We start from the raw sequence: 25,934 nt of genomic DNA on the forward strand, positions 1-25,934 counted from the left end.
TTGTATTAACACTGCTTTTACTCAGAACAACTATGATATGAAGTTTTATACATTAGTTGTAGCTATTCTTTATTAACCAAAACTTGCTAGTCCTAGCCATGCACTTTTCTAGTATTTTTTTAATAGTTTATAAATGAATTACTTTTGTTTTAACCAAAATGCTGAATCATTTTAATTGCTTGTGATTAATCTTTTTATTTTGTTGGTGATTATTCTCCCGTGTATGCTAGATTTTTGTACTTGATATATGTGATGCATAAATAGAGCAGATCCATGTTTTATGTAAATCTGGAGCTTACTGAGAATTTGAGTCATATCCGTAATTTGAATTTCTGAATGTGGAACCCAATACTGTAAACCACGATTCTCATATTGCTTCAGATATCCCTGGCTCCATATAAGATGTACATCCATATTGCCAAGATGTTAAAATAGCTTTCTCATTAAAATATAAGTGAAACCTGATGTGGATTGTAAAAAGCATAAAGTATAACCAGAAGCTAGGCTTGCATATTACTGAAATCCATTCATTTCTTAACTTAAAAAACAATATAGATTGAATTTCCAGTAGCATCTGACCGTCGTGATATTGAATGGAGGTTTCAGGTCATTCATTTTGTTGTGTAATAGAACAAACATTTAGCTATTTGCAAAGTGCTTCACTTATTGATTCATTTAGTTGACGTTCAGTTACTTTTTGCCGGTTTTTTGTGTGTGCACTTAGACATTTAAGTGCATACCAATCTTCCTGACCAAATTACTCAGCAGCTCTTAAGCCAATCACCTGACATAGGGTGTTACCTTTATGATTAAAGATACTTTTAGAGAACCAGATAATTAAAAGCAGAGTTTCATGAAGGTAAAAATGTTCACACAGTGTAATGTTTTAAAAAAAAAATCAGTTGCAGAATACAAATTTGATTGTAGGTGTCCAGCTTGTTTGCACGGTCTTCTATTTTTAAGTTGCTCCTTTAAAAGTCTTTTATCAACTTTTCAAAATCAGTGTAAGCTCTTTAAAGCTACCTAGAAATTGTTTTACAGGGAGAATGACGGTTTTAGTTTTTTACCTGTTTACTTTGGGGTTTGTGTTGAAATATACTGGGAAATAATTAACTGTAAGTAGCGTTTGTTTTCTGTAGCAAAACACAGCTTAACTCCTTATTTCTCAACGCTGAAATGAAACTTCCTTTCTGTTTGTTTTTTTTTTTTTTTAAATCTGATGAAAGTGGTATGATTGATTTAAATTCACATGTTTTGTAGTTTAATAATCAGAGATGCATTGAATATAATGATTAACATCTGCATCCAGATTCAGTAAAGTCAGTAGAACAGCTCAAGTGCTTATCATTAAGTATCTTTCTTCATCAGGACTTCAGGGAGGGCAGACCAGCTTCTTTTGAATATTCTTTTATACCCAAATTCAACCTCCTGGCCATTACAGGATAAAATCTGTTGGATATCCAAGCATGACGAAAATACAAAAGGAGACATGGGTGATTTTCCTTCCTAAGCCACATCTTTGATCTCATGGTGTCACCTACTGCAAAGCCACGCAACAGAGCGAATTGAGTTTCCTGGACTGATTGGCTTCTTTCTGCAAGATATAAGTCGAGGTTTTGAAGTCTTTTGCAACACGAGGGGTTTTTTTAAGTCCCTTTAAAATCCATCCGTTGGTTGGCTGACAGCTTCCAAGCCTGCGTACCTACAGTGTATATACTTCTTTAGCATCCAGTATAAAATAAACACGAAATAATTTGTTGATCTTTGTCATCTGGCACAACATTTTTAGTAAGTAGCTCTATCAGCTGTCTTCAGCTTCTGGGCTGCAGGGCCCTGGAGGGATTTCAGCAGCTTCCTCGGAAGGTAACTGAGAAAAATGAGCTTGAGGGCAGCAAACTGAAGTTCTCTGTGCAGGTATCTGCATTTGCTTTGCAAAATTTGTGGGCATCTGCAAGTCTAAAAAGTCTGAAAACACCTGAGATTACATAGTAGAATTTGAAAGTGATAACTGTTCTTTTCCTGCCGCTATTTTTTAGTGTTTCCCCATGACGGTAATTATTTCACTTTTGGGATATCTCTGTATTAGTCAGCTCCAGCGCACATTAGCTGGTTAGAACAGGGGCAAGGTTAGTGTGTGTGAGGGAGGAAAAGAAACAAGAAAAGGTCAAAACGGTTTAACAAAAGCATCATAATAAAATCCCATAAGCATCACTTCCACTTTGCAGACTTGTGGTGGGAGATCTTGATATCTTGATATTTCAAGTCAGCCCAAAAATTGATCTTAGAAGGAGGATTGTGTTCCTTCTTGTAAAACCTCGCCAAGAGTCCCTGAAATTTCAGCTCTTGTACTACTGTATTTGAAGAATTAAAATTCGGATCTAATTAACTTTTTGCTGGCACTTTCTGTGTCCCAGTCCTTGCTATGGCTCTGTTGTATGTGTAAGTTAGGAGGAAATATGATATTATCTTGCCTATGTGGTACTGTGTTGTAAGCACTTGTTGAAATAAACCCAATAGCTGTGGTAAAGAAAAAAAGTCAGACTTTTTGAACACTTGAGCACTTATCCTCAGGGCCAAGTGCTATATGTTTTCTAGGCTTCAGGCAGCCCCGTGTCTGTCTGCGCACTTAATATTTCTAAGTTTAGAATAGGCTTTTCATTGCCCCTTCCAGCACTTTGCTTAAATACAGAGTGAGGTATGACTATACCGTCAGGTCTGAGAATAAGAGGTATAAATTATGTAGATAATTTGGCTAAGGTTTGAAACGCAGAAATATGGCTCAACTTTAAAAAACTGATACTGTGCATCTGCTTTAAAGGATCACTATCATGCTGGAAAGGTTTGTGTCTGAGTGGTTTTTGTCTTTTATTAGTACCAGTTTATTGTGAGTAAAAAAAATTCAAAAATTAGACACATTTTTAACTATGTTTAAATGTGTTTAATTCATGTATTATAGCAACACTTAATATATTATCCATTTCACTGTAAAATTAATATTTTTTTTTTAATCTGTATTGTTTCTTTAATGGAAGAGTGTTAGTGTGAAGAATTAGAAGGTTTTCCATAATACATAAGTTCTGAGGCTGAATGCAGATGTTAGTATTGATTTATTACTTTGTAATATCCCTGATTGATGAAGGCAGTGTTGGAATATTCTTTCTTCCTCTTCTGTTGGTGTGATAGAAGTTTTAGTGATCAAAGTTATGCTGCCAAATGTCGATGGAAAAATAAGTTGTAAATTAAGTATCTGTTGAAGCTCTGCCTTCTCTGAAATGTTGATACTTTGCAGAATTGAAATGGCCCTTGAATAATTAGTCTCGAATCCTTTAAATACTTACGTATGTGTTTAACTTGACTCATGTCGAGTATGCCTTTTAGAGTTATATGTGTGAAGTTAAACACGGGGGAAAATATTTGCAGGATTAGGTCATTTTAACATCTCGTGATTTACAGCAAAAATATTCTCTATTGGCTGAAGCCTGTTCCACAGATACACAATAAAGTTAAGATATGCTCAGCGTAGATCTGTTCACCTGATACTTTTGAAAGTACATTTGCTTGAAATACTGAATAAATCATTCAAAAGTCTTTGCTAGGTTATTGCCAAGATTATTTATGTAACGATCATTTAAATGGTATGTAGTACTAGATAAGCTAAAATTTAACCTATGACTAGTTAATTAGAAAGGGAGTGAAACTGGAGTAATGCAACTGTAGCTGACTAAACTGCTTTTAACATTAGACATGTTAGTAGAGCCTATCAGTTTTAGTCAGCATGATCTAAAAATTATTTCCATATGTCTGAATTCATTTTATTTTTCAAATTAAATTCTATTCCTTTGTACAAGCATTCTGTCAAATGCTTGATGGTGGGTGGTATCTCATCTTAGGAAACAAATAATTTTGGGTAGGGGAGAGGGTAATTCCAGAAAAATTCTTTCCTCAGACATGTGCATGCAATTCTCACTGAATTTCGTAAGGTTTGCATACACGTTTCCAAAAGTAGGGTTTGGCTAGTGTGTTTTGGTTTTGGGGGGTTTTTTTAAATTTTATTTTTCTTCCAACAACCCTCACAGCCTTGAGCTCACTGTCAGGGAGTGTTTGCATTTGCTGATCAGCATTTCCACATCTGCTTAGAATTTCCTCTCAGATGCTTTGCCCATCTGAGCACATGACAGTCTTCTCACCATGGTCCATCCCTCCGGCAGCTGGAACCTTGGCAAGAAACACTTTGACTCGGAGGTGGGCATTGGCAAACGCAAAAGCCCATGCAGTTCTCCTAATTATCTTCCAGGTGATGGCTTGACATGATTGCGAATGAGTATTGAGACAGAAGAAAATAAAGCAGGGTTTTTTTTTTTTTCCCTTCCTTGTTTTTTTGCTTTAAAGGTTCCAGACAAGTATTTCACCATTTTGCTGGATTACCTGCAAGGGCTTCAAGGCAGCGCACGAGACCTAACTGTGCAGAAAGCTGAAGCTTTTATGAAGGAATTTGATGGTTCCGATGCAGAAGACCCAAACCTGTTGGAGAAGTGCGAGCGCATACGACAAGTTCTGCAACTGCTGTCCTGAGAGTGTTTTTGTGTCTTGATGGTTGCTGGAGAGAAAGATAGGATGTTGTATACAGAGACTATAAATCAGTTGTAAAGACATTTTATAATAAGAATCCTTATACTAAATTTTCAAACTTTATACTCCTAATTTTTTTTCCAATTGCAAATATTTATCATGTTTTGAGGTGATGAAATAAAAATAACCTATTTGGTCCATAGACATGCTATTAAAAGTAACCTTACTGCATATCTTTAGAAAAATAAACCTCTCTTCCTCATTAGTTTTTCTCCACCTCCCCCTGTAATTACTGTTAAATAAGAGGAGCTTTGCAGTTCTTAATAAGAAGAGCAGAGGAACCAACAAAAAGCCTTGGAGGGTCTTTTACAATGGCAGCTTTTAAAATGAGCGTACAGTACAGTGCGTGCTCAGCCAGCTGTAATCTATCACTTTCAGCTTCAGAAGTCTGCCACTTGGATTTGGGAAAGATCATTTTCAGTCTGTTGAACACGGATTGTATAACTCAGTTGCTTATTAGTACTTCACATGGCGATCTGGAGATACCATCAGCTTTGTTAGGTTTCCTTTCATATTTTAAAGTTTTCAAATGCGTTATGGCAATTGTTTAGATGTTCAGATAATGCACAGATGGGAACAGATCAAATCCTTTGACTATATGTAGTGAAATCATCTCATTATGGCTAAACTTACCCTGCAAGACGTGCTGAGCTGTGACATTTTGGATCTAGCCTGCCAATATTGCATTTTCATCTTTCTCTTGTAATTGGCATACAAAAGAGTTAATTTGTGTTCGTTCACTTTGACGTGGGACATTTGTCTCCTGTGAACGTGCTGAAAACGAGTCTTTCAAGTAAAAACCAAGGACATTAATTACTCAAAAGTCGGATGATTGGCTTATTTAATGACACTTGTATTCAGATAGCGTTCTTGACCTGATTCTTTAATGTTTCTGCAAACATTGTTCATACTTTATTAATAACAAGTATATGAAATGTGTAGTGTTTTAGAAGAGTGGCCATCTTTGGGAATTACGGCTTTAATTTGGATGGGTGAAGGAGGGAGGATCTCTGGATATGCGGGCCTAATTTTTCAATAAGAAGCATTTGAGTGGATTTGACAGCCTTCACAGCCATGGATTACCACAAATCTTTACAAGTATGAAATATATTACTAGTAACAAATAACTTATGCTTTCTGACTTCTTCAAGATGATGTTTTCAGCCAAAAAAAAGACTAGAGACCAGCATGCGCTGCTCCTGTGCTGGAGTTTAACCCAACGGTGAGCAGAATTGAGTAGCCATGGCTGGTCTCTCCATTGAGCTGCTGATGGTTCCTCACCATGGAGCGACGGTTGGGTGAGGGCTGCAGAGGATGCATCCAGTGTCAGAGCCTTTCTGAGGCCCAAAGAAGTGATACCGACATTTAGTGAACTCATATGAGATCATTGAATCTTATATTTTATGTCTGAGAATATGCAGCTGGGAAGAACTACTGTCACTCTGAGCAGAAGCTGATACTTTTTTCTTTCCATCAGGAAAAACAGTAATTTCTCAGGGGTGAAGTTTTCAATGTTTTATTTTCGGCGTTTTTTTGTGACTTTATGATTGCATTTTAGGTGTCAGAGAAGAAATTGTGTTCTCTCTCAAGATATTTGAAAATCGCCACTTTTGACTTCTATCACACAAAAATGTGGGTCCTCATTGTGCATTTAGTATAGCTTGTAGCTTAAAAGCATGAGCACATTGCAACCATATTTTGGAAGAGACTTGTAAAAAAGATCATCAAGGTAAGGTCCAGGCCAAAAGACATGAACCTTTTATGATTTCAACAGATTTGGCAAGATTTGCCTTTCTTGGACCTTGCTTCTGACCACGTGCAAATCTTGACAAATCTGTGAGAAGGGAGACTTTGTAGATCAAGAATGTCGTATTTCTTTTTATATCCATTAATATTAAAAGCACATAAGGCCTGCCAATCTGGAGTCCATGTGAACAATGACATTTGGAGCCTCTCACCAGTGCAGTAACACACGCCTGCGAGTGAGGTCCTGCTCCGCGCTCCTCTTCCAAAGCTGCAGCTCCAGCTCTCCCTTCAGCGCCGCCGATTGCTGGGTGAAGGACATCGGGCTTTGGCCTCCGCTTCTTGCAGTTATGGAAAATTCAGAAGCTAAAAAGTAAGGTAATTGTTGCTGTGGTTGTGTTTGGTAGCGAAAGCAAAGTATGATGTTTTCTGCCATGTGTCCCTTGGTGTGTGACGTTGTCAGTGGCGTCTGGAAATTGGGTAAAAGTCTTGTAAAACTTCTTTGGTATTGGTACTGTATATGTCTCGGTTTTCAAAGCTCAATAGGAAATATTTTAAGTGTTGTGTTACACTTGATGTCATAGTGCAAATAGGAAAGGACACTTAATTGCATTTTGCTTTTTTACTTTGCCCCTTTTCTTAAAGAATCTTCAGCTGGTTGGCAAGCAAGTCATCTTCAGTTGCCCATGAAATGCAAAAACACACACATTTTTGAGAGACACGTGTTGCTAGGCCCATTTTAAAGACAAGATTGTGAAGACCCAGACAGCTTACCCAACACAGCGTGCAAATGCAGTAGCATCTCTGGCAGTCAAATTCGGTCTTTTCCATATGCTGGCCACCAGGCCAGCTTCTGCTTCCTGCTCAGCTCGGGGTTTCAATCTAGAGATTTGCATTGCGTGATGAATAAGTATAGCAAGATTTCCTCCATCATGTATTTTAAATGATGTATTTTAAATTATGGAACGTATAATCAGTTATTGAATTCCTGTAGCTGGTCAAAGCTGTACAGGAAAACATATTGAGGCACTTTGTTCACTTTGTCGTTTGGTCACATAGAATTTTTAAATCTCAGCATCGCTTGTAGCTTAGGCAAACAAATGGATACAGATAGGACAAAGTCGTATCTGTGCATCCATTTAAATCACTCTACTGTGTTAATAAAAACTGCATCCAAGGCTGGAAGTAACAGTGTGTATAGACTGACAAATTACATCTTTGTCTGCCTACTCTAATTGTCTTCTAGTTGAGTTAATCTGTATTGTGTAGCTCTGGCTAGAAGAATTCATATCCTAAGAGAATGCTGAAGTCAGGACTTCTGGGCAAAGTAAAGGAATGTTAATTACTTAGAATTGCTTAAAGCTGGAACTCTGCCTCTAATGGAAGTACTAATTACTCAAAATTTGACAATGTAAAAAGTTCCTTTTAATTTGGCTGATCCTTGCTATGGATTGTGTATCTTCTTGGTTCTCCACTGTCTGCCCACAATTTTAATTTGTTATCACTGTTGTAAAATTACTGAGTAAGTGAATTCTCCGTTCTTATTTGGAAAGGGTGTGTGGCAGTTACTGAATGTGTAGTTTATTTCCTTATTTCCTCTCACTGGAGAATAGCGCTGCTGTGTTTCTGTTGATTTTAAAGCAGGGTGACTCCTGACTCATCTCCCATAATTTCAAATAGCTTAGAAATACACTTCTTTGGTTTGAGCTTGGGGATGTTTTTTTTAAAATTCTGCCACTAAGGCCAAGTAATGAATGTTAAAATCTACTCACATTTCTGCAAATCAGTGTCAGAAAAAAAAAAAATCATAAAAGAGATTTAAGTTGCAAAATCAAGCACTTTGAAAATTAGAAAGCATAAGAATGGAAATTGTCTGTGTAATTTTAATTTTACTCCTTCACGCATATGTAGTGTGATTCAACCTCTAATTATGTCATTATGTTGTGTATAACTGATAAGTCGGTTATTCAGTGTTTTCCTTGCCGTTCTGCTGCTATTCTTGTTCTCAAAATTTAGGTCTACAAAGTAGTACTACAGCCAGAGAAATACCTTTGCTGTGTGGATTTGATCCTGCACAGAAGAAATAAGTAGGAACTTTCCTGTTCATTTGGTATAGAAACTGGTCATTGATGTTTCATCACAAATATTCCCTTTTAAACGTGTTTTAATGTTCTGATTCATTTGCAGTCAAAATACTGAATTGATGTTACTTAATTTAAATCCAGTTTTGTTGACATAAAACTTTCCAGTGGGTTTATTCTGGTTTAGCCTTTGCTTTCCTTTTATGTCTCCCTTTCTGTACAGCTGAATGAGCTGGTTATTTCTGTCCCTGCAAATAAGAATATTAGTTGTTTACAGTGATTCCAGTCATACAAGGACACAATTAAATGTCCTTGCCTTTGCAGAACAAGCTCATTTTAGCAGTGATTTATAATTACGTTCTATTTTAAATTCTTCATAAGAACATACATAGTCAACAACTTAATATGGTCAAAAATGGTTTTTTTAAAATATGTTTTTGGTTTGGTTTTGTTTTTCCCTACCAGGAGCAGGGAATACCAACTAAACAAAACTAATGAGTAAATGGTGGGGGAAGGGCAAAGCAAAACAGTGGTTTATCTTTCTTTGTCAAAACAAAGCTGAATAAGAAGCTTGTGCTACTAAGAAAGTTTAACTGGTGTTACAGACACAGAGGGAGGGCCCTTCGGTTAAAAACAGAAGAACAGTCATGCAGTTGCTCTCACTGATTTTTTTTTCCCCCTACGTGCAGAAAATTTTTGGCATTCCCCAACAAAACCCACAAAAACACCTACGTCAAAAAGTTAAATAGGTTTCAAAATCAAATACTTAAAGGTCAAGAAAAGCCACGTGTGTATAAATGGCCAGAAGAATTAAAATTCTACCTCTGTGCCTCCAGCCTGGAGACTGAATGAAGGGGGATTGTGTTAGAGGCAAACAAGCAAAAGCCCCTAAATTATGTGAGCACACAGTTAAATGTGACCAGATACCCTTCCGTTCATAGGAAGGTGGAATTACATTTCCTATTAGCTTTAGTTATTCAGATTTTTTAAAAGGTTTGCTGCTAATTGAAATATCATGCAGCCTTTTGCTGTGACAGCTTACACGTACTCTCCTCATGGACCCACTTGTATTTTATAAAATTGTCAGCCATGGGACACAGGATCTGTCACTCTCATTTGCTTATAAATAGTGAGACCCAGGTACAGCACTGTGAAAATCATCCTTTGCTGGTGAGCTCCTTTGGACCCAAAGAAGGATGTTGACACCGTGTTTCCCTGTACTGCTCTAAAGCTACAACAGGCTTTGGTAGCACCCTTTGTATCAGCCAGGCTTTCTTAAGCTCCATGAAATTGCCTGAATCTGGTACAATGATGTTGCTTATGGAATTTGCCAAGCGAGAGCAGTGTTTGTCCGTGGGGTTGCCGGACCTCAGCTGCTCGGGATGCTCAGCCCACAGCTTAGCGCCTTCCGTCTGGGGCTGCAGAGGGTTGCAACCATTTTGTTTGTCTATTTTCTGTGGACTTAATTTGACCGAGCAAACTGTTTTAAAGCTATTTGGGCATATCGAAAGCTTAAGCTACAGCAATAGTGTTTCTCTGGTAGCACAGATACGTGTAAATAGATTTCACAAAGACAGTTAACTTTGTTAGAAGTAGAAGCTCTTGCAGGATCTTGGAAAGGACTGACCAACACCCTGATTTACCTTGTTAAATTAGACTGGTATTTCCGTGAGCTGTCACAAATATTTGCTGGCAGATAGACACGAGGACAGACAGCCAAGAAACCATGTATGGGCATCAAACATACCCAAGGGCAAGGATGACAGCCGGGAATGTAACCTCCTGATGTTGCCTGGTTAAGGCAAAATGCCACCTGGCACAAATCCTGGCTGCCATAAGGTTAAAAATAACAAATAGTATCCCTATTACATAAGGAAGTCTTTTGTCCTTGTTCAATGGGGCACTATGACATGCCGACAAGAATAAATACGGAGCTTCTCTGAACTCTTACTTGTGGTTAGTGCTTAGGGCCAAAACAGCTGAAGATACCAGGGCTGGTTGTAGTAGCCCCATGTACAAACTGCTGGCGTTAGGCAGGTGAGATCTGGGTGAAATTCCAGTGTCTGAGCCCGTTGAGCAGCAGCGTCAAACCAGTTCACTGCACTGGTGACATCTCAGCCCCAGGAAGGACTTCTAGTCCCTTTTTGTGATGATTGTGTTACTGTAACATAAATATAGCATATCTGCGTATTCAGAGCAGCCTGCAGACCCTCTGGATGCTGCAGTCCATTGGCCACATTGCTGCTTATTGTAATAACACAGATAATGGAGAAGCTGTTGAAGTAATTGTGGATGGACTTGAAACTCAACCCAGAAATGCGATCTATTTTCACCCTACCTCACCTTCCTGCAGGTCACTTCCAGGAACGAAACACCTGCTTTGGTTTCTGTTAAAGAATTAATCTCAAATGATTGTAACGCTCAAGTTTTCCTTTGAGTCCTACAAATTACCTTCTTCTCCTTCTGATCATGCTCAACATGCAATGCTGCCAGTGATGAATCTGCAGCCCGTGTCCAAGCCAAATTCTCCTGTTTAAGTGGCAGCTTTGAGAACTGTCAAAGGCAACACTTATTTCCAGTTTGACTGCACAGCTCTGCCTGTACCTGTCATCTCTTCGTAGGCTATGATGCCTTTCAGGTCAGTACAGCTGTTACTTGGTAACCCTTAACAAAATTTTTTGGAAGCTCCCAGTGCCTGTTGTAAGCAGGAGCATTCATCAGCAGATGGTCCTCATGCTTCCCTTCTAGGTCTTCAGCTCTACTCACATAATCTCTGAGCACTCAACAAGCTGCCTCCACTATCCATCTTTTTGTGAAAAAGTGCTTTCTGGTGCTTGCCACTTCAGCTAGGATAGCAGAAGGCATTGCGGATTTAAAAGTCGTGATATATCATAGTCATAAGAACTGAATTATCCTTAAAATTCACCCCAGTTCCCTTCAAGATGGCTCTGGATTTCCATCTCCATCAGCTCTTCCCTGAGATGTCCCATCCAGCAAATTCCGACCTTACATCTGAACATATAACGTGCTTTTGTTTGGAAGAGATGATGCCAGTCTGAGCTTCATTGCAGATTGTGTGTGCCTTGCAGAAACCAAGGGAGATGCCAGAGGTTATTAAAGCATTTTAAAACTGCCTTAGATGACTAAAAAGAAACCTTCAGACAAAAGGCCGTCAGTGCTCTGGTAACGCTTGTGAGCATCTGCCTTTTGTTTGGGTGGTGTAATACATGTTGGTGCTTTCCAGCATCACCTCTACATTTACCTTCTCTTACTCCTCGATTCAGGCTTCTGGACAGTGTTGCCTTCAGGAGGATTGTCCTCTAGGCTGTCCCTTCATTTAATGAACACTTATGGCCAAATTACTGAGTTGCTAATGAGACCACCCCACCCTTTGTACAGTTTGCTGCAGCGGTTTGAAGGGTAAACGGGGTGAGGGAACAGTCACGGTGAAATGCTGCTCTTAGAAATGATGATCTCCTCGTACAGTTTGTATAGGGCACACACCTCCATCAGAATTCAGTCTGTTGTCAGATATTTTTGCTGTCAAAAAGAAGAAAAACTTTTAGATAATTTAATTTCCAGTGCATTTAATATGATTTTTAATCTCAGAGATGGAAAATCTGCAGTGAACAGACGGCTACATTATGAATATTGCACCAGCATCCTTCTTTCCTTCCTGTACAAGCAGATTATAACGCACTTGAACTGATACATGGAGAAGTTCAGCTGACTGAATTGGCAAAAAAACAGCTCTTCAAACTTAGGAAATGCAGAAGTTCACTCATTTCAAAATAGGCCAGGTTTAGCTGTTTACATTCTGAGTCTCTGATATTTAAATAAAACTCATCCAAAATTATCACCTGTGCAGCAATATGGCATGAAATAGCTCTCTGCACTTTATTATATCATATTATATTACTTTTCTTTTGAACAGCCAAGACTGCCAACTGTATGTGCACAGTATGTGGAAGGAAAACTACAGTGAACTTTACAATTATTTCCAGAGATTGGTTCAGTCCTAGAAAATATTCATCGTGGGCTTTTCTTTTTATTTAAAAAAGGGGTTCCCCCTTTGTTTTCTAAATCCTTTTTTTATTATTTCAGCTGTCTTCGGACAAAGGGAGGAAAAAAACTGACCGCAGAGAGATCAAGAGTACATCTTTGACATTGTTTAATGAGAAAATACTGACTCTTGTTGAATTACCCCGTTAACGCAGAGCAGACAGAGTGTCTGAGATCCCTTTTGTTTGGGTTTTTTTTTTGAGGGGTCCCAGTAGAAGATGAAAACGTGGCAGGTGAGTCTGGGTTTGTGCTGTTCCCTACAGGGTGTTACAGATGGTTCCTGCTCCACGAGAAGAACGAAGGGAATGTGACAAACGCCGTCCTCTGCAAACAGCACGTCTCGCCTGCTTTTCTGCTCTGCTTGTGCCCGTGTTCCCCTTCCTCATTAAAAGAACGGCATTTCAGCCAGCAGAATGGATCAGTCAACCTTTATTTGCATCATTGCTGTGGCTGTGGGTCTTGTATCCCTCATAAAATTGCTTTAATGGTCAAATTAAACTTTTGACCTGCTCTATGGCTGCAAGCCACTGGTGGTTTGAATTGTCTGCAGGAATGTTTCAGAGGATGCTCGGTGGACTCCAGCCTCGGTCCTGGCAAAGGGCGGCTGAACGCAGGTAATGGAGAACAGAAGCTTCAGACATATTAGACAGGAAGCAAATTTCACTGTAACGTTGAACTGTGTAAATGCTGATTGAAAATGGCAACTACAGCGCGCACGCCTTGATATCAGGTGCCATATAAGCTGCTGATACTTGTTTTTTGGTTTTGTTGTTGTTTTTTTTCTGGGAACTGAAAGGTATTTCCAGTTCAGCCAGTTACAGGAAGATAATTATCTGTCCCATGAAACTTCTTGCTGCAGAGGTTTGAAAATGACAAAATACCATGTCCTGCTGCTGCAGCCCCATGGATTAAAATGTGCTGTAGCATTTCAGAGTGATTTTTTTAATATTTGAAAATGATAAAATAATTGTCTTGGAGGAAGGCAGACAGATGCCTCAGCTGGCTTATCTAGATAATCTTGCAATTTCCCTCAGACATGACCTTTACCTCGGCCATCTTATCTTTCTTGCAACTCAACTAGATGATTATGGTGGGCACCAGCTTGACATACCCTTGAAATGGATTCAAAATCCGGCCCAAGCTGTTTTGTGGATAGAAGAAAGTAAAATGCTTATAGTCCTGTTCCTGATTGTCAGCATGCTAAGGCTATAATTCAAGTCATTAGGCTTAGTATATAAAGCCCTTCCTAATCCAAGTCTTAAGAATCTGAAAGGTCACTTGTGGTCCAATAAGCCTCAACAGTCAGTGCGACGAGCTAGTGGTGACTGTCTTGATCCTAAAGCACCTCTTAAAATAAATGCTGGTCTCTGCCCCAAAAGCATATGTACATTATTTCAGCATGATCCAAGAGGCTCTGCAAAGGATAAGCAGCTTGACTGTTGCACAACGTCATGCAATGCTGAATTATTTGAAATTATTTTAATAACTGGACTGAAGGAATAGACAGGAGGAGGCTCAAGGTTTTAAAGACACACCCTCCTGTGGCTGCAGTGGTCCAGTGGAGAGATCTCTGCTGCACACCGCTCATCTCCAAGAATCCCCCAAATCCTCCCCCAAATCTGCCAGTGCAGCTGCTCATGTAAATAAAATGAGCAAAGGTGGCTTAGATGATAGGAGCAGCGGGGCTTTGCTCGTCTCCTGGTCCTGACAGCAGTGTCAGAGATCATTCATATGAGAGAGAGTGTTCACACAAGTGACAGGGACAGTGGGTGGGAGGAGGGGGTAACATCTGGCCAGGGGTGCAGCAGGCTGGGGGCTGAGAGGATCCAGCAGATCCCAGGTAACCGTAGCGCAGCTGTGACCAACGCGCAGGGATGCGAACAGCAGCGGCTTTGCAGAGCAGGCCAGAAAGGGAGTTTGGTACCTGGCGGGGCATGGAAGGAGCCCCGGGGTAGTTTTGTGGGAGGAAAGGACAAGTGGCAATGAGGATCCCAGGAGGATGCAGGCATGGGCTGACGGGATCATCTACAGGGTCAATTCCACGTGAGATTGAGCACATGCTTTGCTATATCACGATTAGGGAGCTCAGTCCTTTACCCACCTCCTTGACATCTCCTCAGGAAGATGCCAGAGGGGTAAAGAAATGGAGGACTGGGAACACTTAACTATTATGGGACCACTTTTAACATGCCCTCTTGGTACTTCACGTCCACGCTGTCGTGCTGAGGCCGGTCAGATGCCAGCTGGGAGGATGGCTGGATGACTTTGTTTTTCCTCTTTAATATCTCCTTGCCTTTCAATTTGTTCGGTATTTGGAGTGATTTCATCTTGATATTGTATTTATTCAGCAGTGCTCTGGATATGGTTATTTTTGTGCCCTGAAGGGCCTACTTTTCCATTCCATACTAATATATAACTTCCCTTACCATCAAGGCATAGTGCATGCATAAAGGAGGACTGAATAGCTAAACTGTGCTTAAATAGCTGTGACCCCTTGGCTTTCCTGTATGAAATGGTTATTAATACTTTGTCCTTGCCATGTTTCATCAGAGGATGCTGCCACACAAGGCATAACTGGGGACGTCTGATCATCCCTTTATTACAGAAGGGAAAAACAGAGGGAAAGAGATTAAAAGATTTGCCAGCAACACAGAGCAATCAGCGGCTGTGCTGAAAATAGAAACTAGGCTCCTGATTTCCATTCCCTAAATCTGGCCTCTAGACAACACGACTATATTAAAAATGTAAATGCAAATACAGAAAATATTTCCTTTTTCAAACCTTCCCCACTAACATTTTGTGTCCTTTTGACTCTGTGCTTCACAGAATAAGCCGGTAGCACTTGGATCAAAGACTCAGCAACCAGATGGGCTGCGCTCCCTGAATATCGCGAAGGAAACTGGACTGAACCACCAAAACCTCAGTGTGACCAAAAAGCTCATGGCAGAAGGTGGGAGGAGGCTCATGTCTATTTTGAGACAAAAAAAGTATTCAGTAGCTGTAGGCTACTGTTCAAAATGCTTTGATTACTGTATTTAAGGAAGCCAAAAGTGATACTGTTGTGACAGTCAGTCCCTCAGCCTTTGTATCCTAGAAAATATTCTCTCCTACAACGTACCGCAGATATTAAATTGGCAGCTTAAGGACGTGCAGGCATTTTAACTGTTTGGTATTAAGTTTGCAGATGATGGGTAAATCAAACACAACTGAGGTTTGAAATCCATAACCAGAAGGGAGTAGTGAACCGAGTCTCACCGAGGTAGCGCACAGCTGCAGGGCCTCTGGCTCGTCAAGCCGGAGATGCTGGCAATACCATTAATGGTCTCATTCCTTTGGGTTTATCCCAGATTTATTTCTGTTCCCATATTGTTCCTCTGTGCTGTAAACAGGCTTGATGATCAGGAAAAAAAAAAAAAAAGCATGTGGATGCAACCCAACCAAACAGCCAGAGTAAACTTCATGGGAGAAACTGGATTTAGAAATGCAGCCCTGAGTCATGCCAAAGAGCGTCCGTGTTAAAGGCTTTTTTAAGAAGCAGTTAGAAAGCCGTCTCTTTTTAAAGACACTTCCCTGTGCTCATTATAGGGCCATAACACGGCAAATTAGGGCTAAATCCTGCCGGTCTCACTCTTGTGCATGTCTTTGTACGAGTAGGGCATGAGATGTAGCTGCGCTTGTTCAGAAATGCCCGTGGAGCCAGTTCCAAGGGCTGGGGCGACAGCCCACCCTGCACAGGTGTGCTCAGCCTTGGTTGTGCGGTCAGTCAAGAGCCGAGAAAAAGACCTAGGAATTTCTGCTTGCAATATTTTTTCGAAATTACATGGGCTCCTCTTTAGAAAAGGGAGAATGCTTGCAAATACTTTGCAATGACTTACAAGGTTTTATTCCAACAGCTAGATTTACATTTTCATAACTATAAAATTGCAATGCATAAGGTGTACTGACTACTCCTGGCTTCACTTCCCATTGTCTCCTGTTTCACTAAGGCTTTGGAGCTCTAGACTATTTTAATGGCTGGGAAAAGCCTGTTCAGAAAAGAACTTTTGTATCATCTTCATGCTCGTAGTTGATATGATAGAAGGAAAAAAGCAGGTTTCATTAGCAAAACTGTTGCCTTTTCCCTTTTTTGCTGGCTTGGGGGAGAGCAAAACTTCCACTGATGAAGACTGAACGTGATGCAGTTTTCAATGCTCAGCCAGCAGCTTCTGAAATACATCCACATTTTGTGAAGTTAATAACACTGTAGCCACCGATATTGAATTTTTTTTTTACTGGTTCAAGACCATATGTCTCTGACCTAATTAGACTTTTACTGGCTGATGGTTTATGGAGCAAACCTCTGAGGATTTTTTGTCTGGTTCCTGAAGAATCTCTAGCAAGAGGGAGATGAAGTTGGCTAGTGCTGGAATCCTTCTTCAAAATTCACTGCCTGCAGGTTGATAACTGTCCATGCTGTTAACCTGGTCAGGTAATGCTGCTAAATTTTAACTTAAAATTACTAATTGGATTAAATATTAATCTGTAACCTCAAAAGGAGCGCGTGCCCCTTTGACTCGTGATGCAGCGCAGTGGTACGTTAGCATTTCCAAAACCCACAATTTGCAAATCCTTGAAATGCTTCCAGGGGAGGTCTGGGTTTGTTTAAAACAGCTCTGGAATGGAGATGGGCTTGTTCCTCAGTATTGCCACTGCTGAGACTACAGGTTTAAAACCACAGGCTGGAATTTTCAACTGCAAGCCCTGTTTCAAGTGCTCCATGGGTGATAAAATACCCAAATCGTGATAGAATGAGTTACTTTATTATCTGCTGGGGGCACGTTTACCGCGTTGCCCTTTTTCATATGCCCGTTAGTGACAACTGATTCTGCTTGTGTTTCTATCACTGTCTCATGTGGCCTTTAAACAAATCTTTTCCCTTTTCCATCTGGATTTTCTTCTATAAACCAGAGATAATGTCATTTCTTTAGCTGGAATGCATTTCACGTTCGAGTGAAGGGCGAAGTGCTGCTGCTGGAGAAGAGCGAGCATCCCTGCCATGGAACCAAGAAATACGATGGGGCCTTTGAAAAGACAATCTACACAGGACCGTAGAAGCTTGTATCCCACTTAACACCATTTAATCACTTTAACCTTCCTCTGGCAAATGCCTGGCCTTCAGCTCTGAACAGAAAACCCCAAACCTCTCCAAACCAAGAGAGAGCCGGTGCCCCCGGGCTCTGTTACGAGACACAAGTTTGCGACAGGCAGCTCCAACCTGGAAGCCAAATCTTGCGCGTGGATTAATGACTGAAAGGTGCTTGCTGGTTTCGGGGTCAGCAGCATTTTGGCTGTGCAAGGCACAGAGGGGTTTGGGTGGTGGGTTTGGGCCAGAGCTTGCTGGGGGCTGCCCCGGCATCGCTGCGCCAGGCTGTCACGGCTGTCGGCACGTGTTAATGAGCTGAAGAGAAAGGTCTGAGGCAGCTCGTGCTGCTTCAAAGGGCCGTTTGGGGTAACATTTATAACACAGCTTGCAAGAAAAATAAATGGAAGAGGGTTTAGTTTTTTCCTGTGGCCACCTGCAAGCTGCGGCCGTGGAGCGGGAAAGGTGCTGCCGAGCCCACCCACGCCGGGGGCTGCCGGGATCTGCGCCCCCATGAGGGTCCTGCAGCCCCCACCGATCCCACCAGCCTCCCTGGGCACTCTGCTGCTTGCTTGAGGGGGCTGCGTGGAGATGGGGATGGGAAGGAAAAGCCCACTCACGGAGAGAGGGAATGGTGTTTTCGAGGTTGCAACCTGAAAAACCCAACCTGGAGACCTGACCTTCTTGTTTGGGCAAGGTTGGCTTTTGTTTGATGTGGAGCAACATGGGACTGCAGAGGTGGGAGGCTTTGCCTGCCCGTGATTTCATGTTTGCTTTGGAAGAGCGGCTGGTCTGGGGCTCCATCGGTGCCAGGAAGGCAGCGGTGGTGTGAGGATGCGTCCCGGGGTGATGTGGGCAGCAGACGTGGCTGTTCCTGCAGCGCTGGGGATGGCAACGTGCCTTTGCTGCCCAGGCGAGGATGTGCGGAGCTTTCTGGGCAGGTCAGTGCCATGCAGGCAGGGCAGGGCTGCCCGTGGGCTCCACCAGGCAGAAGATCAGGGTGGGAAGCAAAATTTTTTTTTAAGAAAGAAAAGGGAGGGGGAGAAGCTGAAATCTCCATGCAAAGAGAGAGAAGTGAAAAAGTATTTATCTTAAATATGTTGCATTTGTGCATAATTAAGTGCCAGCTAAAACCTGGGATTGAAGCTTCAAGGATCAGAGGCTGGGTAGATGGGATGAGAATGCCAGGGAAGGAGAATTAAAAAAAACCATGGCAAATCCTGCTTTAAAATGTGCTGCAGCTGGGTTCGCCAGTGACGCTGGGGAAGGAGGAGCCCAGTGTGATGATGAAGACCAAATCCTGAAGCCTCAGAAAAGGGTTAAAAGGTTCAAGAGCAGAATTTCAGCCAGGCTGCCTCCCCGAGGGACTAAATGTCTCAGCCCAGTGCTCATCAGGTAAAGCAGCTTCAAACTGGAGCTGCCAAGTGTGCTGGGGAGGGGACGGAGCATTTGCCTCTGCCGCGAGGTTATTTCGTTGTACTCACCTTGAAAAATATTCTAGAATCAAAGAAATGGGCAACCTGGCTTGGGACTGAGGCCTTTCTTAGAGGGAAATTATTTCCTATCACCAAATGCCTGGAAGGGACATGAATTTGTTAGTGCTGCCCACCAGTCGTGTGTGACAAGGACTTTGTTGCGGGGTTGGAGAGCACATCCCAACTGTGTGCAACTGCTCTACAGGCTGCTGAAGGACATGGTGTTTCTCAAAACTGCCAGATGATGCTTTGGGGAACAGGTTTATCCACCTGATAAATGTAGTCCTGAGATTTTGCAGGATCTCTCTCCTGCTGATGCCTGCAGGAGCAGGGAGGGCTCGAGCAGCGTTGCTGTTCCCGAGGCCCCTCGCTTTGCAAAGTTGCAGTAGGATCATCCAGAAATGGTGATTGTCACAGTCTGAATTTTAACCCCACCTGCCCATTGCTGGGTCCAAGGGCAGTTGCGGGGAAGGAGACCTTGGTTTCTGCTCTCTAGTCCTCTTTGTTCAAGAGTGGCTGATTTGGGAGGGCTCATTGTCCAAATAATTATACACAGCCCAAGCAATTACTTTCTTTCCCAACTACAAATCCATGGGTGGTTTGGTCCAGGGCACTCTGTGTAAGGGTTTTTTTTTCTGTGCTTCCATTTTGTAATTTCCCCTGTGACTTGTGGCACGACCCTGCCCTGACTGGGGAGGTTTCGATATTTTTTTTTTTCAGAGAGATCATTTACTTCTAGATAAAAATTAATTTTCATTTTAACTTTTAACTTGAATCTCTTAGGTGAAAATGGTTTTGTGGGCCATCTGAGGTGCTGTTATCTTTGCCCAGATTTGCCACTTCCACAGTTGCTTCACCCAGCAGGTAATGAGTAACCTGTCCCGGGCAGGCTGAGGGCACAGGCTGGGTGTGCAAGGGGAGGAAGCTGATTCCTTCCTTTCCCTTCTCTTTGGGAATCATGAAGGCATTTTTAGTGTCAGAGTGACATCTCCCTGCCTCTTGCCTTTGGCAATTCTTACGGTGTGAGAGGACACAGTTCCTACGCCGTGTTCTGCTTGCTCCCTTTCTGCACGGAGCCCAAGAGACCTCCCTAAAACGACTCCAGCGAGGGGGCAGGAGCTGAGCCAGCCCGGGGGAGGGGGCGTGGGCAGGGGGGCTGCATTCACAGCCCAACCCGGACCTGGGCTCCGGGGCACAGCCCTGCGCTCCTCACCACCACACAGGCAAGTCATTGTCCGAGCAAGGAGGCCAACGCGTGTATCCAGACTCCCGGTCTCCTGCTTTTGCCACAGATGCTGTTCTTTGTAGCGCGAGTGGGTTTGGGATGGGTGGACGGGGGTTATGAGCTGAGATCACGTCTTCTCCAGTCAGTCTGTGGCCTGCCCGAGATGGATGGGAGTCCAGGTTTCTTACGCTTTCATGTGTCCATCCTTGGTGAATGATGTTATATACCTCTTTGCATTAATTGCAGCAAAGCTTTTATTTAACTTTTGATAAGCAATAAGGACACCTCTGCTTTTCCATCCTCTTGAGGTGGACTGCAGCGTTACAGCCTGCCCCGTTGCCAGTTTCTCGAGAGCTGCCTGGCAGATCTCAGTGATGCTTTTGTGCTGCCGTTGGTGTCCAATTTATCTTGTTACCTTCTACCTCTTTAACCCCCTGGGCTTACCTGAGTCCAACCAGCTCAGAAAAACAGTAGTTTTATGGAAGCTGTTGGGTTAAGCAGACCAGTATTTATTTGCTTTGATTCCTCTTTCATTTAAGTGTCTTGGGGCTTTATCTCTGGCATCTCTCCATCCGTTCTGGCCACAGAAGGAGGAGGGACGGCAACTCTTCAGCCACCCCTGCAGGACATTCCACTCCCACTGATGACTTCTGTGCTCTGATTTTTCTTTCCTTCCAGATTTCAGAGAAATATGGCCCCATGTTCACCGTCCGTTTGGGTTTTCAGGAGGTGGTAGTGCTCACTGGCCTTGAAGCAGTAGAGGATGCCCTTCTGAATGCAGCGAACGTGTTTGTGGACAGACCAGTTATACCCATATTCTGTCACATCCAACATGGGAACAGTACTCACAGGCTGAAAAGATAAGGATGCGCTTGCTATGCTGTTTCTCAAATGTGTTGTTCCAATTGCAACAGTATTTAAGAGTCTTGATCTGCATCCTTACTGGCCAGGGCTACGTTTTTTTTTTCAGTGCAGAGGAAAGGAAATTATTTTTCACAACGTGAAGGCTGAGGTCCTTATGCAATCTCTTTTCTGCAGTTACTGGGAGTTCAGACAAAGTGTGGATCATGCATGACTCATGATAAAGGCTGCAAGAACTGGCGGGAGTGCAATAGCACGGGCTATTTGTACCTCAAACAATTACTTCTGTAAACAGATTTTTGGCATGTTTCTGAATTGCATGTTAAAAAGTAATATATTGCCCAAGAGTAGACATTGAAAAACAATGAAGGGAATAATCCAGGACTGAAAGGAAAAGACTTGATGATCTAATATGTATATAATGCATACAGAGTGTGGGCTTGGTTGGTTTTTTTTTTAATCTTGCTTTTAAAAGTGAGGCCCAGTGTGAGGAAGGGTACACTACGCAACTTTCCCAGCTGCCTCTGAAGATATAGGCGATGTTCAGCCCTAGGAGCCCTCCTGGGAAGGGAGGACTTCTGCATTGAACCCAAACACCTCCGTGCCCCCTTGGCTGAGCACGTTTTGTGGCTGATGGGTTAGCAAAGGTGCTGCCCTGCCACCCCTCTGTGTCCCCCTGCACAGGACACTGTTCATTCTCTAAAATGCAAGTTGTTCAGTGAAATGGTTTGTCCTGTTCATGACAGGGACAGAGAGGTGTCATCTGCTCCTTGCCTTGCTCTCTGAAACAGCTGCGTTGTTTTTCTAAGGAAAAACAAGTCAGCCTGAGACAAATGCCATGCACAGAGATCTTTACTGTGCGTGGCTGCAAAGAGACAAAGCTATAAACAAGCCAAGCCCAAAGCTTTGGTGTGAACAGCACTGACTGTTTAAAATACTGCCTCCTGAACCTACCTGGGGTGATGCTTTCCCAAGCCAGCATCCCCAGAGCCCCCCAGTCCTCTCGCAAGCAGATTCCTCCAGGTTACAAAATACCTGGGCTCCCTGGCTGTGCTTCTTGGGGTTTTTGAGAAAATCCCATGCTGCCTCAGCAAACAGGCATGCAGCCCCTCTGTAGGTGTGTTCTTTTCTTCTCAGGAGCTCTGGAAGATGACACCGTGGTTCACCATAGCCACCATGTGGGATCTCGGCATGGGGAATCATCTTGGAGAAGAAAGGATGCTTGAGGAGCTTCACTTTCTCACTGAGCTGATCAAATCCTTCAAAGGTGAGCTGGAAATGTCATCATGCTACTCTACAAAACCACTGTGAAAACCTCTGGGTTGCTCCAGAAATTACCAATGCAGTTATGATTTTCCTCATTTCTAGATGGACCTTTCCAATTACGATTTTTGTATATGGCCCCCACCAACGTCACCTTTGCTTTTCTCTTTGGGAGAAGGTTGGATTATGAAGACCCAATGTTTCTCACTCTGCTAAGACTCATAGATAAAGTTACGCACCTTCTTGGCTCTGTATTCTTGCATGTAAGTTACCTTTTGTGTCGAGATGCTCCAGAATCTCATAGGAGTTGGTAGGTCAAGCCACCTTACTATTACTGGATAGTTTTGGAGAATATTTAGGGTGCTGAAACATAGGAATCAAAAATGTTTTTTGTTGGAGGGAACCTTTAAAGATCATCTGGTCCAACCCGCTGCCATGGGCAAAGACAAGATTCTTTGTTTCGGGTTTTTCCTCCTTTTTAAAATCCTTTTGCGGAGGAGGTCCAACACCACGGGGTGACACTGGGTTGAGATGCTGACGTGACCATGCCAGCAGAAGTGATGTGCTTAATTCTTCTACAGCCAGAAGGTTCAGTAGCTGAGGCTTCCAGAGCGGTGGGACTCAGGGTGGACAGTGTCCAGGAGCATCAGTGGAAATCCACAGAAGTGCTATAGACTCTGCCCTTTAGTATTTTTAGTCATATTATTTTGCAAACTTTACAGTTTATGGTGAATTGTAGCCTCCCATGAGGAAAGAGACCCTAATGTAGGACTGGGATCTCGGCAACCTTCTGTCTTTGGTTGGAGTGAGGCAGGAGGGAATCAGGTACCACTTGCAGGGCATGCCCAGAGTTTGTTTCTTTAAAAACATATCAGTGATAAAACTATTGAAATAATGACTTTATTTGTGCATGTGCATAGAAAAATACCCAAGCTTGTTCCAGTTATTGTGTGAACATCCCAAAAGTAACTTCTTGTCTTAGGGACAATTGCATGTGTATTTGGGTATTTTGGTCTCTTGCTACAGTTTAAGAAACCAGGGAAGTTACAGAGTAGTAGTGCGAAGTACAGAGCTGCATACTTTATATACGGACCTCTCATACCTCCTGTTGTGGCGTTAAATCGACGCCTGCTCAATGGAGCTGCATAAAAAGAGTATTCCAACGAAGAGGCTCTCACCTGAGCCAAGAGCTCCTGTTAAACTTAATCCCCCATCACAAGGAATAGAGTTTTAGTTACTTAAGGTAATAATGAAATAGTCATTCAAAAAGCTGTTAAAAGCAACAACAAAAAAGCTGATGAATGTATTACCTGAACGAGAACTATTTACAATAGTTACAATTTACAACAGTACAGCATCCCTTTTCTTTTAATCTCTATGGCAGGTTTAGTTATTTGCAAAAAATAGCAAAAATTATAACCAGTTGGCAATAGTAAGAGATTTGTGGATCTTATTCTGCAGCCAGTTTATTTATAACATTGATAAATGGTGTAAGTAACCCCCCTGCACATAAAATGCAACTGTTTATTGTGCTGTGAAATTTAACGATGCTGAGAACTGAGTGTAATTGATTTATAATTCATGGGAAAGCTAAAAATGATGATCTAACAACTTTAAAACATAAGTATTTTGGCTTGCTAAACAATTGGAGTTTTCTTTGTGTAATGCCTAACACTTTATCTTTTTGCTTTATTACCTCTTTAAAAATGTAATTTCATTGTTTCGTGAGTTTACTATCACTTTCCTTTAATTGTATTTTTTTAAATTCTTGTTTATAGGCTCTGTCTAGACAAGTCTGATAGGCTCCATTCATTTCTGTAGAGAATTTTTAATAAGAGGAAGCATTTTTATACATTAAAGTATTTTAGTTACCAAAAAAGAGAAACTCCAATCACGTCATTTGGTTCCTCATATAAATGATTTTTCCATTATGATACTTGAATTTTCCAAGTTAATCGGTGAATTTAATTTTTTTCTGTGATTTTTTTCTCTTCCCCCCCCAGTTTTTTAAATTTCTACCCATTCTTTGGATTTCTCCTCAAACCTCACACAACAATACTGAAAAAGTAGAAGAGGTGCATATATGATCTTAAAGAAGCACATCACAGAGAGCAAATAAAGTATTAATGAAAACAACCTGACAAGCTACACTGATGCACTGGTGTTCAAACAAAAGGTATTTTAACAATATGACATTCCTAGTGCGGTATCTTATACAGAGATGCTCTGTGTTGCTTGTCTAATGAACATACTCTACTATGGTCTATATGAAAATATTTAAATTTTGGGTAACATCCTCCTATTTTAACATGTTAGGTACTTCCTAGTGAAGGAAAAGTGAGAAGTTGGTGTCCCAGTGGTGTCCTGGGCTTTCCTGCAGCTCCCAGGCAGCCTGGCACGCACCCCAACAAATCCCAGCTCCCCGGCTCAGGAAGGTGCCATCCTGTACCTCTCATCGGTTTTCCACCTTCTCAGGATGCCCAGGCAGGAGATGGAAATCCCAAGTCGATCAGATAACCACTGGCCAGAGCAGATGAATGTCATGTGATGTTGGTAAATCAGTGAATTTGTCCAGTTAGTTAATTTTGGGGGGCAAAATCTCAAGCATTAAAATATTTCTGCTGAAACCTGAAGCATTGCTGTAACGGTATGTCAGTGCAAAGCATCTTGACATTTGTAATTCACATGCATCTCACTGTAATGTCTCTGAAGACTAGGTTATTTGTCTTAGTTCTCTCTTTCCATGCTAACAGCAGTGTTTTTTTCTTTTTATTTCTCTAAAGGAGCAAAATAAAAGCAATACACTTGTTCATTATGCAAATATATTGGCCTCGGCTCTTGATCTGCTCCTGGCTGGCACGGAGACAACAGCCACCCCGTTGCAATGGGCCATCCTGCTGCTCCTGAAGTAATCCAGGATTCAAAGTAAGACACCTTTATGGTTTTGCTTTTATTATGTAGGGTACTGAAGTACTCTGCAGTGAATTCATAAGTGCTGCTCACCTGTAAAGGCTTTGTCGAACAAATATTTTTCTAAAAAGAAGGGCTGGTGGGTAAGGTTACCTGGAAAATTTCAGCCAGATGCATGAAGGCAAATGACAGGACAGCCACTACTTTACACATCAAATACACAACATAAGCAAATTATTTTAATTATGAGCTTTTGAGGGAGGATGCTCCTCAAGAGTGGATCATTTCTTCGCTTGGAGAGCAATATTAGATACAAATGTTGGTCATTGTCTAATCCCTGCTCCTTTCCCATTCCCTACTGCACACAGGATGAATTATTCCCAGATACCTGTGCTTTCTGTGTCTGATGGATGCCCTTCCAACACTTTCTAGGCTTCTGATTTTGAATCCCAGATGCCAAACATTGGACTTCTTAGGTTCCCCTTGCTCTGAGGGACCTTAGCATCGTTCCTTGGGAGTCTTTGGCCCTTTCTGAGTACAGGCTCTGCTCCGCCTGCACTGATGTG

The 25,934-nt window shown here is 41.9% G+C and overlaps 1 protein-coding gene and 1 pseudogene across 4 annotated transcripts in view; both read left to right on the forward strand.

Moving 5' to 3' along the window:
• C14H7orf50 (chromosome 14 C7orf50 homolog) overlaps nt 1–5,690 on the forward strand; it is a 126,713-nt gene extending 121,023 nt beyond the window's left edge. For all 4 annotated transcript variants that reach the window (XM_065644902.1, XM_065644898.1, XM_065644899.1 and 1 more), the window contains one exon: nt 4,390–5,690. In XM_065644902.1, coding sequence (XP_065500974.1) covers nt 4,390–4,572 — 183 coding nt within the window. In that variant the 3' untranslated portion in view covers nt 4,573–5,690. The remainder of the gene's footprint in view (nt 1–4,389) is intronic.
• Nucleotides 5,691–14,497: 8,807 nt separating this feature from the next.
• LOC135994461 (cytochrome P450 2W1-like) lies at nt 14,498–25,370 on the forward strand (annotated as a pseudogene).
• The last annotated feature ends 564 nt before the right edge of the window (nt 25,371–25,934 follow it).

Source organism: Caloenas nicobarica, chromosome 14 (assembly GCF_036013445.1).
Source record: "Caloenas nicobarica isolate bCalNic1 chromosome 14, bCalNic1.hap1, whole genome shotgun sequence".
In the NCBI taxonomy this organism is placed as follows: domain Eukaryota; kingdom Metazoa; phylum Chordata; class Aves; order Columbiformes; family Columbidae; genus Caloenas; species Caloenas nicobarica.